General features: G+C 37.8%; 1 protein-coding gene across 5 annotated transcripts in view; it reads right to left on the bottom strand.

The window, feature by feature from the left end:
- LGSN (lengsin, lens protein with glutamine synthetase domain) overlaps nt 1-18,584 on the bottom strand; it is a 153,915-nt gene that overhangs the window by 21,613 nt on the left and 113,718 nt on the right. The window contains exon 1 of one of the 5 annotated variants that reach the window (XM_045843405.1): nt 17,704-17,755. The exons of 1 other annotated variant lie outside the window; for it this stretch is intronic. Coding sequence is in view for 1 of the 4 variants with exons in the window: in XM_045843402.1 (XP_045699358.1) it covers nt 17,595-17,624 (30 nt within the window). In the remaining 3 variants the exon portion in view is untranslated. Of the gene's footprint in view, nt 1-16,092; nt 16,234-17,594; nt 17,663-17,703; nt 17,756-18,584 lie in introns of those variants that run through there. 3 more of the 5 variants (XM_045843402.1, XM_045843406.1, XM_045843403.1) reach the window with 3 other exon arrangements.

The following is an 18,584-nucleotide window of genomic DNA, read 5'->3' on the forward strand; positions in this document are numbered from 1 at the left end:
TCTAAATGAAAAGGCAATGATTAGTTTAGCCCAAGCATTGTGATTTCTTAAATGCCAAGTATATATATAGGTACCTCTTCTAGGTGTAAGAGCCACTGCAGCTATAAACCAAGGAACTAGGTAAGACCACCAATATCCACTTAGGCAATTCCCATAACCTGTACATTTTTAACAAGTAAATGTTTTCAGAAAGAACTGGTTTTTTATTACTACAAATAGTTCTTATAATGGCTCCTTTTCTAATATAAATTCTTTAATAGTTGTTTCTTGTAAAGATGTAGTGTGTCAGTACTGATTGGGACCAGACACATTTTAAAATATATCAAAAATAGAAATTGAAGAGAATAGATGTAATGTATTCACACTTCTTGTTGGCAAGTGACTTACTGGGACTACACTGCTTTGTATAGAATTAATTCATTTATTCAACAAGTACTTAGAATAGAATAGGCCAGTCACATCTTTACCAATAGAATAGCCAATCCATCTTTAGTTCTTCTAGAGGATCTAGAAGAATGTACAGGTTATGGGAAAACAAAACCTTTTTATTACATATTTTTTAGTTTTTCATTTTACTTTGTGAATTTCTGTACTTTTAAATTTTTGCAATAGAGGTTATTATATTTGTAAGAAAGAACAGATAACAACAAAAATATCAAGATTTCATGTATTCAGATAGGACTTCCAAAAATGCAATGGAGTTTAGAGATTAAAATGCTTTAAAAATATACCAATAAAGGTATAATTTCCAGTACAAGTAGCCCTGTGGATAATGTGTCCCTAAGAATATCTTATTTTCTGGTAGTTGGAAAATGGTGGTCTTTCGGGTCCTTGTGCATAATGATCTCAGAGAGTCCATAAAGAAAGATTACTTGTTGTTTCATGGAACATAATATAATACATGATTAAAAAGGTGTATGAGTGTGTGTTATATGAATAAAGAAGGTACTAGTAGACCATTTTCCTGATGAGGTAGCTGAATTTCTGAAAGATGAAGTAAAGCACCTAATTTCACATCTAGAAAGTACAAAATCCAAAAGGATGGTTTCAAAGTCTTCTTTCATTTCTTCATGCTACTTACGAATTTTACAGACAATAAAACACTAAAAACTAAAGATATTGCCTTTAAGAATACTAAATGCTGAACAGTTGTATATAAAATGCAGCAGTAAATACAAGTCTTTTTTAACTTCATATTTCAATTTAGAGTTCAGTAACATCTCTGTCCTTGGAGGTGAAACTATGCACAGAAGGAAAATACAGATAAATTTCTTGAAAGTTACAAAGAATCAGAATTTTACTTAACATAATGAGCTAAAAATGAGATAGTCTATTTGGGAAAGTGTCATGTTTCTCATCCTCAAGTGCATTTGTGGAAGGATTAGACAGTCAAATGTCAGCAATCACCAGATACCTCCAGTTCTACCACCAGAGATGCTCACCACTTTTGCAATAAGACTACCTAGATCCAAGTCGACAGATTAGGTGGAACCCTATTGCACCTGTATACCCCACATCCACCCAAGAATTTCTGAACAGCTTCATTATAGAGTCTCTGTGTGAAAGAAGTATCACAATGTAAATGATAGGGCTGTTGCTCATGTAAAGAGCTCTGGATTTCACGCCCATCCCAGGAAGACAGCAAAATACACAACAGCAGCACCAAGCGCAGAGCACATCACTTCTGGGAGCAAGGCCAGGAAAAGCTGCCACAGAACTCTCTCTATGGGGAAATGTGCCTAACCAATAGTTTCAGAGAAGGGAAGAAAATAATCTTCTGAAGGTATAGTGCCATGTTATTTTAATAAGATGAATCTAAATAATAAAGGAAGCCAAAATAGTAAAGAAAGCAAAAAATCTGGTCAATTCCCTGAGCTCAGTGCTAGTACTGTTCTTATTTAGCCTTTTCATAAGTGAACTGAAAAATAAATCTACATATTTCCCAGAGACATTAAGATTTTGCACCAAAATATATATATAACTCTTTGGTGAGGATCAAAGTAATTTTTGAAAGCTTTGTGGATAGGCAGAAAAGCAACAGATACGCTTCAAAGGTAAGAAAAGACTTGCAGGGAAAAAATTCTTTTTTTTAAATTTTTATTGAATTTGGTGGGGTGACATTGATTAAGACATTGCAGAAATTTTTAAATATACATATAGTATGTAATACATATTTACAAGAATGGGTTCTGATATAGTGTGAAATTTACCCAAAAACATCACAGAACTGTTGGAGAAGACATCAATGAATGGGCTGCTGCAGATAAAAATACTGGCCTCAGCAAACAACATATTTTAAATATAATGGGAGAAGGCATTCTATCTTTTAAAAATATAACATGCCTAGAACTAGAATAATAAATATAGTTCTAATCCCTATATCTTAGGAAAGTCTTAGTGGGCAATAAATGGATAGATGTGTGTTTATTTATATTAACATATGCCACATAAAATTATCATTATTATACCAAAAGGTATATAAAGGTCTACTATGCAAAAGAAAAATAAAACTCTTCAAGACTGTAAAAATGAAACCTTAGTGGAGATATCACTGGTCAGTCTACAACATAACACGGGCATTCTGGTTTCAGTAAGTGGACTCAACTGTACATGTGAAACACGAGGCTATTTTTAACATCAGGAGAGGTACTTGAACCAAAAAAAGGTGGATTTGAGGTAAATAAAAATTAATATAAAATGAACTAAAAACCTTGGAACCTGAAAACAAAACTTTAAATCCTAGAGAGAAAATGCATTTAAAATATAAAAATAGACTCAGGACGTTTGTCTAAAGTCACACAAAAAATAACATAAAGCAGAAAAAGTAGGGTAAGTGGGGGCCAGTAAATCTCTAGCCCTGAGTCCTGCCTGTAGAAGGTCAGTCACAGCCTCCCATAGAGCTGCTGCATCAGTGCCCTAACACACAGACAGATACACACTACAAAGCAGAATAGACCTCTGGCCTCGCCTCGGGTGGCATTCATTCCTCCTACAAGTGGAGGCATCAGCTCTCTCTGTCTGCTTGTGCAGATGTTTTGGGGATGAGTCATAAGCATCTACAGGGCAGAGAACAGATCTTACCCACCTTGCTTAGCATATTACCTAGCTCAATGCCACACACAAGGTTTCTGACAAATAGATTTTAATTTTTATGATATGTTGCCATTTCCCTCAATTTTGCAACCTCATACACTCATAAGATCTACTTTTGGGAATAAGAATGTGTTTTTGATCTATCCTCTGTTCACCACTGTTAAGAATTCAGCTGATTACATGACTTTATGATATTGCTTCAAAGGGGGAATCTCAGTAAAATATTCTTTAGGGAAATACCAAATCTAAGATGAATAACTGTTCATTTTTACTGAAGGTTCTGCTGAAGAATCTGTTCTGCTTAGAAAACTGATCATCCTAGCAGATTTTCTTCACACAATCTGCCCTCCTAAATCATTGCGCCTTTGTTCGGCTGCCGTGTTTTTTCAGTTAACCTCACACTGCAGCTGCTCACGTCATCAGAGCATCTGGTATGGAACGTAATCTTTGTCCTTTTCCAGACATTAGCTAACTGGAAAAGAAATGGCACACACTATCTCCCTCTTTCATCCCAAATACTTTCTCTTCCTGAGAATATGACTCTGCTCAGGAGAGCACAAAGGAGGTTATTCAGCAGAGAGTTGGGTCAAGTGGACGCCAAGGCTCACCTTTATTACAGCTATTAAATATAATGTTCTCTCCTGGTTAACAAGGAACTTTCTTCCAAAAGGGAGACTATGTCTCTTGCTGTGAAAATTGTGTACTTTAAAATCATATCATTGTTTTTTTTTCTGTTCTCCTAAGAGTAAACAATCAATATTGGTCTAGACTAGACTAGAGATAGTGTGATTCTTAAGAGTTTTCACAAAAACTGGGTCACTTGGAATCCTTGGCTCAAATTATGAGAGGTCAGGGAGAAAACACAGTTCTACCACAAGCTCAGTAGTAGCAAAACCTATTCCAATTTAGTTAGAAATCAAAATTTCAAAAAGCTGGTGATGTGAATACTAGTTACTTTCTTCCTCTAAACCATCACTAACAGAACAAAAGCCCCCTTTTCAAGCCCTCTTTGTCAGAGCTAGGTGGACCCCATAATATATGATCAACCCTAATAGTTTTATGAGCCTTTGTCCTCAGGACTAGAAAATTACTGGAAGCACCCTGAATGTACAGAGGCTCCAGGTACTTACAAAACAGGACACACCAGACCACAACAACCAGACCCCAGATCACAATGACCAGACTGGACCCTCCACCCAAAGATATCATCCAAACAAGTTGCAGCCCGACTGAGACATCCTGCTCTACAACCATCCCATCCCCTGATAAAAGCTCAAAGCCCCAGCCCCTCAGGGCTGGTGCATATCTCCGCACCTAGCTCTTTTCCTCCCTTGGAAAAGTAAAAATAAAACCTTTACCCTCTGCACTTTCTGAATTCTTTCCCAGCCTTCATCACTGACCACCCTAACAATTTGGTGGTCCATACAGTGACATTCTCTATTTCTCCCTCTCCTCTGCTCCTGAGATTTGTGAGTAAGGGAGCAGTGGGCAGTAGAAGCTTGACCAGGGCTAACTCCCTAACCCTGACTCTGTGGGGTTTGGAGAGAGGATCCTGATCCTTCTGCATCTCTCCAGACTCTGAGGACAGTCTCCTGTTCACCCATCTTCACAGCCAGCAATCAGTAAGTCTCTTTGAATCTCAGGATAAAAACATCTTATCAAAAGTCATAGCTTATCCCCTCCTCTCATTGTCATCGTTGTAAACCTCAGTGCTGGGTCCATCCCCTCCCAGACTATAAAACACTCTGAATTCTCCCACAGGAGACCTGGGAGTTGCTAAATCCTGGTAACAATTGTGTCTGCCTCTCAATGCAGAGAAAAACGTGACATATTAAACTCAACCTGCTTTTCTGACTCTTTGGCTGACTCTTTAACACCCCTTCCACCTCTTCTTCCTACTTCTTCTCCTCAGACCTCTCTCCCCTTGCCCCCACTTCAGATTAGGTTTCTCCAGGCCATTCCTCTTCTGACCAGCTGTCCCTCTCAGGAACCCCCAGGCCTGTGACCCAACTCTCTCTCCTTGAGGTTGCTGGGTCGGAGGGTATTATTCAGGTCCAGGCTCCCTTTTTAATGTCAGACTTCTCCCAAACTGAGGTCCAACTTGCCAGTTTTGTTTTGTGGTGTTTTTTTTTTCAGACAAATTTTGGGAAAATAATTCTTGTCAAAAGAGGAAAAACCTTAGCTATATATGAGCAAAGCAATTCAATTTAAGTCCACCTACTTTTTAGCTTTTTATTACAAAGAGGCTGTAAAACAGATTTGGAGCTGTAGATAAATGTCTTGTGCTTTGTTAGAGGTATATTTCTTGAAAGTGAGAATGCATTTGCCAGTAGAGAAACCTATGTTTCTAAAGGTCATGAAATGTGCTCATAAAAGTCAATCTAGAGAATGCCAGTTGCTTACCTTTCATCATTGAGAATTGAGGTTTCTAAAAGTTAACAGTTAAATTAAGTTGAAAAGAAATTGTATGGTTTTAGTAATAGAAGGCTTAAGGCATGAAGATGCAATTTTAAAGGACAAGAATTGAAAGTGAATTATTCTAAAGATAGTTATTTCTGAATGGATAAGAAGTTTGTGAAAGTTGTGAAAAGATTTGTGAAAGTTTGTTAAAAGTTTTAAATTTGTGAGGAAAGAAACCTCAGGCTTCAGTACCCCTTCTTCTACCTAATTTCTCTCTGGTGACATCTTTGCCTCTGGTGGGACCTGGAGCTGTTTTCATTACTGTAAGTCCCAGTCCTCTCTCTGGAGCATTTACCTTCTGTCACCAGGTTTCTGACCTTTCAGAGGGCCAAAGCAGTCCCACCCAGGCTCTTCCCTGCCACTAGACTTTTTGGACTGAAGCCAGGACTTTATTTCCACCGTTCATTCATGGTCCTTGAAGCTTTCATTGAGAGTCTCAGCAAGTCTTCTCACTAGGTATTTAGGACCTTCACCTCCTTTCCCAGTCATCTTAAAAGTTGCCAAATGGGTGGTGCTGGGTTAGTAACTGCAGTGGTGGCTCTGAGATTTCCAGCCAGCCTGACCGGGGGAGCCAGGAAAGGCGCCAACATCCAGTCGGAGCACGGGACGGCGAGAACACGGAGCTGGAAACGGCCGGGCTCGCGCAACGTAGTCGGAAAGACTGACTCTCGTGCGCCGGTGTGTAGGGGCGCATAAGGTACCTGGCGGACTTGCTGAGATCGGGTTGTGAGAGAGAGAAGCATTTCAAAGGCCCCTCAGCCAGCTGAAGCCAGCAAGAGCAGAAAAACTGGTCTGGCCAGTTAGAAACCAACAAGAGGGTTTTTTTTGTTTGTTTGTTTGGTTGGTTGGTTGGTTCGTATTTGTGTGTGTGTGTGTGTGTGTGTTTGTTTTGTTTTGGGTTTTTTTTGTTGTTGTTGTTGGTTTTGTTTGGTTTCTCTGGCTGTGGTTGGTTGATTGATTTTATCTTGTTTTTTACGTGACTTTTTTTTCAATTCTTATTATTTTTTATCTTGCAATCCCTTATATTTCTCTTCCTTTCAACCTAATATTATTCTTTCCACTCCAAATTTATCTCTCCTGCACTACATCTTCTGCTTTTCTTTCCTTTCCCCTTTTTTTTTAATCTTCTAAGTTAATGTAAATTTGTATTATCTTTTTCTCACTTTTCCAACTTTTTATTTTAATGGTATTTTGGTATTCTTTTTCTTTCTGTATAGTCTTCTTTGCTTGGCTGGTTATACTATCATTCGATAGGTTCCCCCTGGTATCTCAGTCACAAGGTGTTGATAAGTTACTATCCTTCATCTGTGTTCCATTAACACACCCCTCAAGGTTCTATACCCTTTATTCTGGTTATCTAGACCTCATCGATTCTGCCACAAGACTGTCACTTTACTATTACTGCTAGTAAGACCTAGTCTATACAATTGTAAATGCTTCTCAATGCCCCTACCTGATCTCAGCCCACTTTGCAATTTTCTGAACTATACTATTGTGGGGGGTTGTCTCTATTCTTGAACTCACTACTCCTATATACTAATCTTTAGTCCAACCCGACCTTAGAAGCTGACCTCCCACAGCTTCACAGCTTTCTAGATCCAACTAACAATCCTCTCAGCCCTAATAAGAGTCTTACCTTCTTTCCATCCTTTCTAAAATGTGGATAGTGGGGTGGAGGATCACAGTTAACACTATAAGGAGCCAAAGGATAACACATCTCTTCTCTACTGGCTGCTAAGTAAATATCATAGTATACTGTCTTGCTGTTTTAAACCATTTTGCCTTACTCCTCCAACTGATCCCCAAAAAAATGAGTAGGGGGAAGCTGTGAACACCAGGATACACGAAGGAGATTGCACCACTGAAACACACAAATATTCTACCAAAGAAGTTCACACCATAAGTACAGGGAATCAGAACAGTTCAAATTAACAATCAAGAAGAAAAAAAGAAGAAACCCACGAACAATGAGAAAACAAAGAAACAACCCCCCAACTGAAGGGAAACGAGGAAGCCTCAGGAAAAAATGCTAAATGAAATAGAAGCAACTCAACTATCAGATAGTGAGTTCAAAACAATGATTACCAGGAAGTTCAATGAACTCACAATGAGCTTTCAGAAATTAGAGGGAAACTACATCAATCTCACTGCAAACTATATAAACATGAAAAAAGGAAATAGAAACTCTCAATAAAGGTCAAGAGGAAATGAAAGAATACAATTTCTGAACTGAAGAACACAGTGGAAGGAATGAAAAGCAGGATTGATGAAGCAGAAGATCGGATTAGCGAGCTGGAGGACAAAGTAGAAAACAGCATCCAGAAAGAGCAAGAAAAGGAAAAGAGGCTCAGAAAGAATGAAGAGGGATTAAGAGAAATGCAAGACAATATGAAACGTAATAACATCCGTATAATAGGGATACCAGAAGGAGAAGAAGAAGAGCAAGGGATCGAAAACATAGTTGAACAAGTAATGAAGGAGAACTTCCCTAATTTGACGAGAGAAAAAGTCACACAAATCCAGGAAACACAGAGAGTCCCAATCAAGAGGAACCCAAAGAGACCCACCCCAAGGCACATCATAATTAAAATGACAAAATTTCAAGACAAAGAGAGAATCTTAAAGGCAGCAAGGGAGAAGAAGGAAGTAACATACAAGGGAGCCCCAATAAGGCTGACAGCAGACTTCTCAATGGAAACACTTCAAGCCAGAAGAGAATGGCAAGAAATAATCCAGGTAATGAGAACTAGAGGTCTGCAACCAAGGCTACTATATCCAGCAAGGCTCTCAATCAAGATAGAAGGCCAAATAAGAAGCTTCCCAGACAAAAGAAGTCTAAAAGAATACACCTCGACCAAACCAGCCCTGCAAGAGATTCTAAAAGGACTGCTTTAAGGAGGAGAGAAGAAAGAGAGAGAGAGAGAGAGAGAGAGAGGAACACACGTACATAAAAGACAATGAATAAGTACCTATCAATAATAACCTTAAACGTAAATGGATTAAATGCTCCAATCAAAAGACATAGAATAGCTGATTGGATAAGAAAAAAATGACCCACATATCTGCTGTCTACAAGAGACCCACCTCAGGATAAAAGACCTACACAGGCTGAAAGTGAAGGGCTGGAAACAAATCTTCCAAGCAAATGGACAGGGAAAAAAAAAGCCGGGGTAGCAATACTCATATCAGACAAAATAGACTTCCAAAGAAGGTCCATAAAGAGAGACCGAGAAGGTCACTTCATAATTCTCAAGGGAAGAATACATCAAGAAGACATAAATATTGTAAATATATATGCACCTAATATTGGAGCACCGAAATACATAAAGAAAATCTTAGAGGACTTCAAGAAAGATATGGACAGCAACACAATTATAGTGGGAGATTTTAACACCCCACTATCAAAAATGGACAGATCTTCTAAACAAAATATCAACAAAGATATTGTGGCATTGAACAATACCCTTGATGAAATGGACTTTACTGATATATACAGGACCCTCCATCCAAAAGAAGCTAAATATACATTCTTTTCAAATGTACACGGAACATTCTCAAAGATAGACCACATGATAGGACACAAAGCAAGCCTCAAGAATTTCAAGAAAATTGAAATCATACCAAGCATTTTCTCAGACCACAAGGGACTGAAGCTAGAAACCAACCCCAAGGAAAAAAAACCAAAAACACTCAAAATCATGGCGATTAAATAGCATGCTATTAAACAATGAATGGGTCAAGAATGATATTAGGGAAGAAATCAAAAGGTTTCTGGAAACAAATGAAAAACGAACTCACAACAACCCAAAACTTATGGGACACAGCCAAGGCAGTCCTGAGAGGGAAGTTCATAGCGATACAGGCCCACCTAAAAAGGTTAGAAACATTCCAAACAAACAACCTAACCCTACGTCTACAAGAACTCGAGGAACAACAACAAAGGCAGCCCAGAGCAAGCAGAAGGAAGGAAATAACCAAGATCAGAGCAGAATTAAATGACATAGAGACTAAAACCACAATTCTAAGGATCAATGAATCCAAGAGCTGGTTCTTTGAAAAGATAAACAAAATTGACAAGCCTTTAAGCAGACTCATCAAGAAAAAAAAGAGAAGACCCAAATAAACACAATCAGAAATGAAAGAGGAGAGATTACAACAGATACCACAGAAATACAAAGGATTGTAAGAAATTACTACAAAGAGCTGTATGCCAAGAAATTTGAAAACCTAGGTGAAATGGACAACTTTCTAGAAAAACATAATCTTCCAAAACTCAATGAAAAAGAAGCAGAAAGTCTGAACAGACCAATAACAACAAAAGAAATTGAAGCAGTAATCAAAAAACTCCCAACACACAAAAGCCCGGGACCAGATGGTTTCACAGGAGAATTCTACAAAGCATTTAAGGAAGAGCTAACCCCCATCCTTCACAGACTATTCCAAAAAATCCAAAAAGATGGGAGTCTCCCAAACTCTTTTTATGAGGCCAACATCATCCTAATTCCAAAACCAAATAAAGACACAACAAAGAAAGAAAACTTTCAGGCCAATATCACTGATGAACATTGACGCTAAAATCCTCAACAAAATACTGGCAAACCGCATCCAACAATACATTAAAAAGATCATACACCATGACCAAGTGGGATTCATTCCAGGGATGCAAGGATGGTTCAACATTTGCAAGTCAGTAAATGTAATACATCACATAAACAAAAGCAAAGACAAAAACCACATGATCATATCAATTGATACAGAAAAAGCATTTGATAAGGTACAGCACCCATTCATGATAAAAACACTCAGCAAAGTGGGAATAGAGGGAGCATTCCTCAACATAATAAAGGCCATATATGAGAGACCTTTAGCCAACATAATTCTCAATGGACAAAAATTAAAACCTTTTCCATTAAGATCAGGAACAAGACAAGGCTGTCCACTTTCACCACTTCTATTCAATATAGTACTGGAAGTTTTAGCCACAGCAATCAGACAAGAAAAAAGAAATAAAAGGCATTCAGATCGGAAAGGAGGAAACAAAACTGTCACTGTTTGCAGATGACATGATAGTATACATAGAAAATCCTATAGACTCTACCAAAAAACTGCTTGACCTAATAAATGAATTTGGCAAAACAGCGGGATACAAAGTCAATATCCAGAAATCAAAGGCATTTCTATACACCAACAATGAAACAGCAGAAGCAGAGATCAAGGAAAAAATCCCATTTGAAATAGCAAAAAGAAAAATGAAATATCTAGGAATAAATCTAACCAAAGAAGTAAAAGACCTTTATTCAGAAAACTACACAACACTGAAGAAAGAAATCAAGGAAGACACAAACAAATGGAAACATATACCGTGTTCATGGATTGGAAGAATTAATATCATCAAAATGTCCATACTACCCAAAGCAATTTACACATTCAATGCAATTCCTATTAAAGTACCAATGGCATATTTCACAGACATAGAACAAACACTCCAAAAAATTTATATGGAATTATAAACGACCCCGAATAGCTGCTGCAATTTTTGAGAAAGAAGAGTAAAGTAGGAGGGATCACAATACCTGACACTAAACTATACTACAAGGCTACTGTAATCAAAACAGCCTGGTACTGGCATAAAAACAGGCACATAGACCAATGGAGCAGAACAGAGAGCCCAGAAATAAGCCCAAGTCTCTATGGTCAATTAATATTTGACAAAGGAGGCAGCAACATAAAATGGAGTAAAAATAGCCTCTTCAACAAATGGTGTTGGGAGAACTGGACAGCCACGTGCAAAAAAATGAAACTTGAGCACCAACTTACACCACATACAAAAATAAATTCAAGGTGGATAAAAGACTTAAATATAAATCGTGACACCATCAAAGTCCTAGAGGAGAACATAGGTAGGAAAATCTCAGATATTTCACGAAGAAACTTTTTTACTGACGTGTCCCCTAGAGCAAGGGACATAAAGGAAAGAATAAACAAATGGGACCTCATCAAAATTAAAAGCTTCTGCACAGCTAAAGAAAACAGTACAAAAATTAAAAGAGAACCAACTGTATGGGAAAACACATTTGCCAATGACACCTCAGACAAGGGTTTAATCTCCAAAATATATAGAGAACTTACACGACTGCACTCTAAGAAGACAAGGAATCCAATTAAAAAAGTGGGCAAAGGATTTGAACAGACACTTCTCCAAGGAGGACATACAGAAAATCCAAAGACACATGAAACGATGTTCAATATCGCTAGCTATCAGAGAGATGCAAATTAAAACCACAATGAGATACCACTTCACACCAGACAGAATGGCCATCATAAACAAAGCAACAAACAAGTGTTGGAGAGGTTGTGGAGAAAAAGGGGACCCTAGTGCACTGCTGGTGGGACTGCAGACTGGTACAACCACTATGGAAAGCAGTATGGAACTTCCTCAGAAAACTAAAAATGGATCTGCCTTTTGACCCTGCAGTTCCACTGCTGGGACTCTATCCTAAGAATACTAAAACACCAATTCAAAAGAACCTATGCATCCCAATGTTCATAGCAGCACAATTTACAATAGCTAGATGCTGGAAGCAACCAAGATGCCCATCAGTAAATGAATGGATCCAAAAACTATGGTACATTTACACAATGGAATTCTATGCAGCAGAAAGAAAGAAGGAGCTCCTACCCTTTGCAACAGCATGGATGGAGCTGGAAAACATTATGCTAAGCGAAACAAGCCAGGCAGTGAAAGACAAATACCATATGATCTCACCTTTAACAGGAACCTAAATAACAAAACAAAGAAACAAGCAAAATATAACCAAAGACACTGAAATAGAGGTCAGGCTGATGGTGACCGGAGGGGAGAGAAGAGGGAATTTAAGGGGTCAGTGGGAAGGGTTCACAGGAACAAACTTAAAGGACACATGGTCATAGACTAAGGGGAGGGTGGTAATGGGAGGGAAGTGGGGAGGGTGGGAGGGGGGTCTGGATTGGGAGTAAAAAGGAGAAAACTGTATTTGAACAATGATTAAAATAAAATAAAAAAAAAAGAAAAAGAAAAAAAAAAGGTGCCAAATGCAAATGATAAAAATCTTGTACTTTCTCCACAAAAATTAGTAATCAAACTATGCATCTTTATGTGTTCAGTCTTCATGTGTCCTATATGTGATACGTGTTTGTCTATGTATTACATGTGGTATATTTTCTGCCTCCAAATGATATAACTAAAGGGTAGTATTTCATTGGCCTAAAGGTATTAAATACTTATATAAATTAAGTAGAAACTCATGTTCTGGACAAAATATTTGATATTAAAACCAGTTTTAAGTTTGATTAATGTTTTTTAAAGTTATCGGCAAAAATATACATACATATATTTGTTTTACACCAAGTTTATGTTATAATCCTTTTTTAAGATTGTATTTATTTATTTTTAGAGAGGGAAGGGAGGGAGAAAGAGAGAGAAAGAGAGAGAGAAACATCAATGTGTGGTTGCTGGGGGCCATGGCCTGCAATCCAGGCACGTGCCCTGACTGGGAATCGAACCTGCGATGCTTTGGTTCACAGCCACGCTCAATCCACTGAGCTACACCAGCCAGGTATGTTATAATCTTTTAATTAAGCTTGTTTGATGGCCTTCCCAAAGTTTAAATTTTAAAACACCTTTTAACCAAGAAATGACTTTGAGTTGTTCCAATGGGCCCCTCAAATACCTTAAGCATTTATTCTTTGTAAAAGAATTTTCATCTTTGAACTAATTAGGCTTACATTTCCATGTAATTTAATTACATGGAAAGCTTTCCCACATAGAATAATAATGACTATGTTTTATTTGTATGCATATATTTTTATCAAAATAGATTCTCTAAAATTTCAGCTTCCTCTAGAAAGAAACTTGCAAAAATTTAAAGCCAAGTTCAAACAAGAGGCTTTCAGGGGTAGCAGGTGTCCTATCAGTGACACTGGATAAGCCAACGGTGATGGTTACCTGTAGGAACATCCAGCAGTGGTTCTTTGGGTGTTTGTAACTCACACCTTGGATATTTAATAATTGTTTCCAGTGCTCAATGCATACTTCTGGTAAGTCCTGTACAACATTTCAAAAACCTGCATACTGTTAGATCTTTATATGTTTTGAAATTGTATGTTAAATCTAAAAATATGGGTTTTATATTGTTCTTTAATGTCATTTCATAATAAGTATGAAATTGTTATCTTGAAATATTATATCTTACAAAGAAGCAAATTGCTTTATCAATTGCATTATAACCAAATCTATAACCATGTCATTTTAAATTTTGTCATTTATAAACACCCAGTGTTTTACTCTAACATATTTGCAAATGTATCTTTGGAAAGGTTCACAAAAAGAAGTCTGACTTTAAATTACAGGTATCTAAGCAGGTCATATTTTTTAAGTAAATGAAGATTTATAGAACCCTAAAGAAAACTGGATTCACAGAAATGCAGGCAAATAATCAAGACAAACAAAATTTTATTTCAAAATTTTGTTAATTTTAAATCTTTTTGTTTTCTAGATATAAGGAAACTTTTTTCCTTTAGAGTAATTTCTGAAGCATACCCTCATAAGCAATATTGAAATATTTATATTTTTATCCCTACCTAATCCCTCCAGAATTTGGCAACTCTTAATGAGTATTATTTTCATGGCAATATGTTTGTTTGCATAAACCAAATAAGAATTTGTTCTCTTTATAATAGCGCCAGTTTCCAAATGTAGTTTTATTAACCAAGTCTTTGTCTGGAATATCATGATCGAAAGAGTCATGCCTGGATTCTAGATGTTACCAGAAAGCCTTAAGGAATTAAGCTTGATTTTTGAAGCCAATAAAAACCCCTTGGGGAAATGGACTGGTAATTTGCTTGGTCATGTGGTTCATAGCAATTTTTCTAGGTAAGGAATGGAGATTGCTATCCTGAAAGATGCCAAGGAAGGAACCTCAAGACATTTTGGGGACCTCAAGAACTTGAGAAATCTACCCAAACTTATAGCAATTTCAGGCAAAACCAGTTGGCAACTGTGGCTTGGCTTCTTTGCCCTAGAATCTGTCTAAAGCTCAATCTGAAGGTTCCTTGTAAAATTCTGACAAAGCAGATCTGAAAGAGCCTACATGATCAATTACTATTCTTGTTGTGTTCATGCAAATAATCAGCCAAATTGAAATTGGCCGTAATGCAGTCTCTTTGATAAAATGAGGGTGAGTTAGGGAGAGAAATTGTGTTTCAATGGAAATCACAATGTTCACTGTCACCCGAAAACTGAATTAAATCCTAATTTTTCTAGCTAATCCTAATTTTCTTCCAAGCTAATATTTCATTTTTTTTCTTTCATCCCTTGATTTGAAATTAAGAGCTACTGATGCAGTGTCAGCCATACAGAATTTACCTACTACTCTGCCTTTTCCTTTTTAGGATTTTAAGGCCAATATCTGGTCCTGGCTTTCTTGCCTGACTCCTCTAGGTACCATCACTGCTTTTCTCTTTATTGTCACTTTTGGGCCATGTCTCCTAAGATACCTTATACCTTTCATCCAACAAAGCATCCAAGCTCTAGGAGACTACTTTTGCAAAGAACCCCTGGCTACAGCTCTCACTTTTTGGTCTGTCCAGCTCCACCTTCTCCCTTTTAATGACTCAAACCCAGATCCACGGGCAGGGACAACTTTATGTCCATAATCCACAGGAAGTAGTTCAGAAGAAGAGAACTTCATCTCTATTCCTCAGAACCAGAGCAGATTCAGGTCATTAAGAATAAATCCATCTTGCCTGGCTGACGTAGCTCAGTGGATTGAGCGTGGGCTGTGAACCAAAGCATCGCAGGTTCGATTCCCAGTCAGGGTACATGCCTGGGTTGCAGGCCATGACCCCCCACAACCGCACATTGATGTTTCTCTCTGTCTCTCTTTCTCCCTCCCTTCCCCTCTCTAAAAAATAAATAAAATCTTAAAAAAGAAAAAAAGAAGAAACACATCTCAAAAACCAGAGGGGGAAATAATAGAACAAAAGCCCCCTTTTCAGTCCCTCTTTGCCAGAGCTAGCTGGACCCCATAATATATGATCAACCCTAATAGTTTTATGAGCCTTTGTCCTCAGGACTAGAAAATTACTGGAAGCACCCTGAAGGCACAGAAGCTCCGGGAACTTACACAACAGGACACACCAGACCACAATGACCAGACTGGACCCTCCACCCAAAGATATCATTGAAACAAGTGGCAGCCCAACTGAAACATCCTGCTCTACCACCACCCTACTACCTGATAAAAGCTCAAAGTCCCCACCCCTCAAGGATGGTGCACACCTAGCTCTTTCCCTCTCTTGGGAAAGTAAAAATAAAACCTTTACTCTCTGCACTTTCTTCTCTTTGTGAATTCTTTCACAGCCCAGGTCACCGACCACCCTAACAATCACTTGCAACTACAAGTTTATTTTAGATGAACTGGTTTGTTTTACACAAACATGTCCATCATTTGATGCCTCTGACAATGATAGGTCACTATTTGATAAGTCACAGCTCCTTACCAGTGAGTCCCTTCTTCATGTAGTGTTATCCAGTTTCCTTATGGAAAGTATGCTTGTTCTTGTCTCCATCCCAAAACACACTGCTTATACGCAGTATACATAGCAGTGACTCATTCTTCCTTAGATTTTTATCTGTCTTCTCTATTAGATGAAGAAGTAGTAAGGACCGAGTCAATTCTCTACATGATACTATTCCACAGTGAATTGGTCTACCATTGTGCCTTGCACATAGTAGGTATGCTACTTGCATTATATTTTCTTAACTTCGTCTAAAGAAAATTCACACCCTCCCAGACTTGACCACAGCACATCTTCCAGGCTACATTTCAGCTTTTCAGAATAATCTGTCAGAAAAACAAAGGTAGAACTTGGGGACATACACATTAAGAACTAATGAGAAATGCTACATGTTGACAACTGAGTGTTTTAATATATTCTAGAACAGATGAGTGGCTATCACCATTTAAAATGCTGAACATTTCAAATATAATTTGAAACTGAGTTCTGAAAGGAACCAGATTTGTGCCCCTCTGAAGCTGCCTTTTTTGAGATATTGATTTTAAGCTATTTGTTAAGGAGAAAAAAAAAAGGACTCAGAGAAACTTGACCCTTCCCCTTTTCCTGCCCAAGAAATTCGAATAGAGAAACCTCTTCAGGAAGAAAATCTTAGTATGTTTGCTTTAGCCTAATTTGAATTAAGTATGGTAAATAGGAGGGCTTCAGGCTGGGGCCTGTTAGCTAGACACACCCTGGTTTTCCATTGTTTCTGAGTTGCCTGCCCTGTGTGTTCCAGCCCATTCTCACTTCTGAAATCTAATGCCCCTTTACCCCTCCTTTTTCCCCTTTGTCAAAAATGGCATATATACTCAATTTGGCTTCACTCTTTTGGGAATTTTCATGCTGAAGTGAATTCCTCATGTGCGTGTATTAAAATTTGATAGTCTCCTGTTAATCTGTTTGGTTATTAGACAAGCTAGAAGAACTTAGAAGGTGGAGAAAAGTATTAATATATTTTAGCTCCCAAAGTTCTCAACTTTAAACATTTAATCTCAAATCATTTTGTATTGTTGACACTGCTACAGATGTCCCTGATTTCCCCCATTTGCCCCTCTCCACCCAGCCCTCACTCCCTCAAAGCATTTTATTAGAATGAAACAAACGCTTTAACAAAAACAAAGATTGTACTCTCAAAAACAATCAAAATAGGCATAAAAAATTCTATAGCATCCTTATGCTTCTGAAACAGTACCTAATGGAGTTATTTTCAGTGATTATTAAAACTAAGTGAACTTTCTGAATGCAAATTCTGAATTTGTTTTTTTTTATAAATTCAATGTGTAGTAAAGAAGGGAGTTTCTTCACAAAACTCTCCAAAATAGATATAAAACCAGTATAATCATGCCATCCTTAATCATACTGGCACTCAAACAGTTGACATACAACAATAGAAGGCTTTGCTATCAGTATTTTCATAAATAACATTTTAATTATTAACTTCATACCTCCTCCAGAAGGTCCCCTTCATTATTCATCTCACACTTTCTTATTTAAGTTGCCCTTGGAAACCACAAATCCCCAACCAATGCATTCAACATGTTTTTATATGTATACCTGAAACAAACACTGCAGATGATGAATTCCATGGAGGCTGTTTCCAGAGGGGTCTGGCAGGTAATAAAAGATAAACACCAGACTCTGATGTATCATGCCCAAGGCACAGTATGCTGAAAACGCACTAGAAGAGTCCAATGACAAATGTTCATTTATGCCTGACTTCCCACAAACAAAGGCATACCAAGCTTAAAACTGTGTTGATTGGCTTTTTCTCCAACATAGTGAATTTTTGCTATATAACAATTGTATTCTGGAATGAAATCTATTGTTAGGCTCAGATGATGCGCACTTATTAGACAATTGTGCTATCAAAGTCCACAGACAAAAACAAGAATGGAAAAATACAGCAGTAAGTGACCCAGATTTTTACCAATGGCAAAAATCCACTCATTTGTAATTCCCATTTTTCTTTTCTTTTTTTTCCCTAGGGTCCCTTCTGCCTTTTAAATTAATTCTAAGTTAATTTCTTCGTTATATAAATACAGCCATCTTTCTTTGGCCTTTTCAATTCTCCAAATGTCAGTCTCTGACAAACCCCAGCCCTTCCCAGCTGGCCACAGTGAGCATGGAATTATCTACAGGCTGCCCTACATGGTACCATAAACAATCCTAACTCAGTCAGAGGAAGTAAGGAAAGCTTTATGAAAGGGAGTTTGAAATTATGCTTCTGCTACCTTCAGTTGTGGCTTCAGGTACTAGTTCATACAAAAGGGGAGGGTATTGTTTTTTTCTCCCTGAATCATATCAAACTCTCAAAGCAATTTTCATGTAGGAGTGTAAAGGTCTCCATAGCTGATCACTTCTGTCTGGGACTTACAGGCCTGAGGAAGCCCAAGCCAACACTCCAGTCTGTCAAACAGGTCTTTAAAAAGTTGTTT

The sequence above is a fragment of the Phyllostomus hastatus genome, unplaced genomic scaffold, assembly GCF_019186645.2.
Source record: "Phyllostomus hastatus isolate PE091 unplaced genomic scaffold, TTU_PhHast_1.1 phas_contig_40, whole genome shotgun sequence".
Taxonomy (NCBI): Eukaryota; Metazoa; Chordata; class Mammalia; order Chiroptera; family Phyllostomidae; genus Phyllostomus; species Phyllostomus hastatus.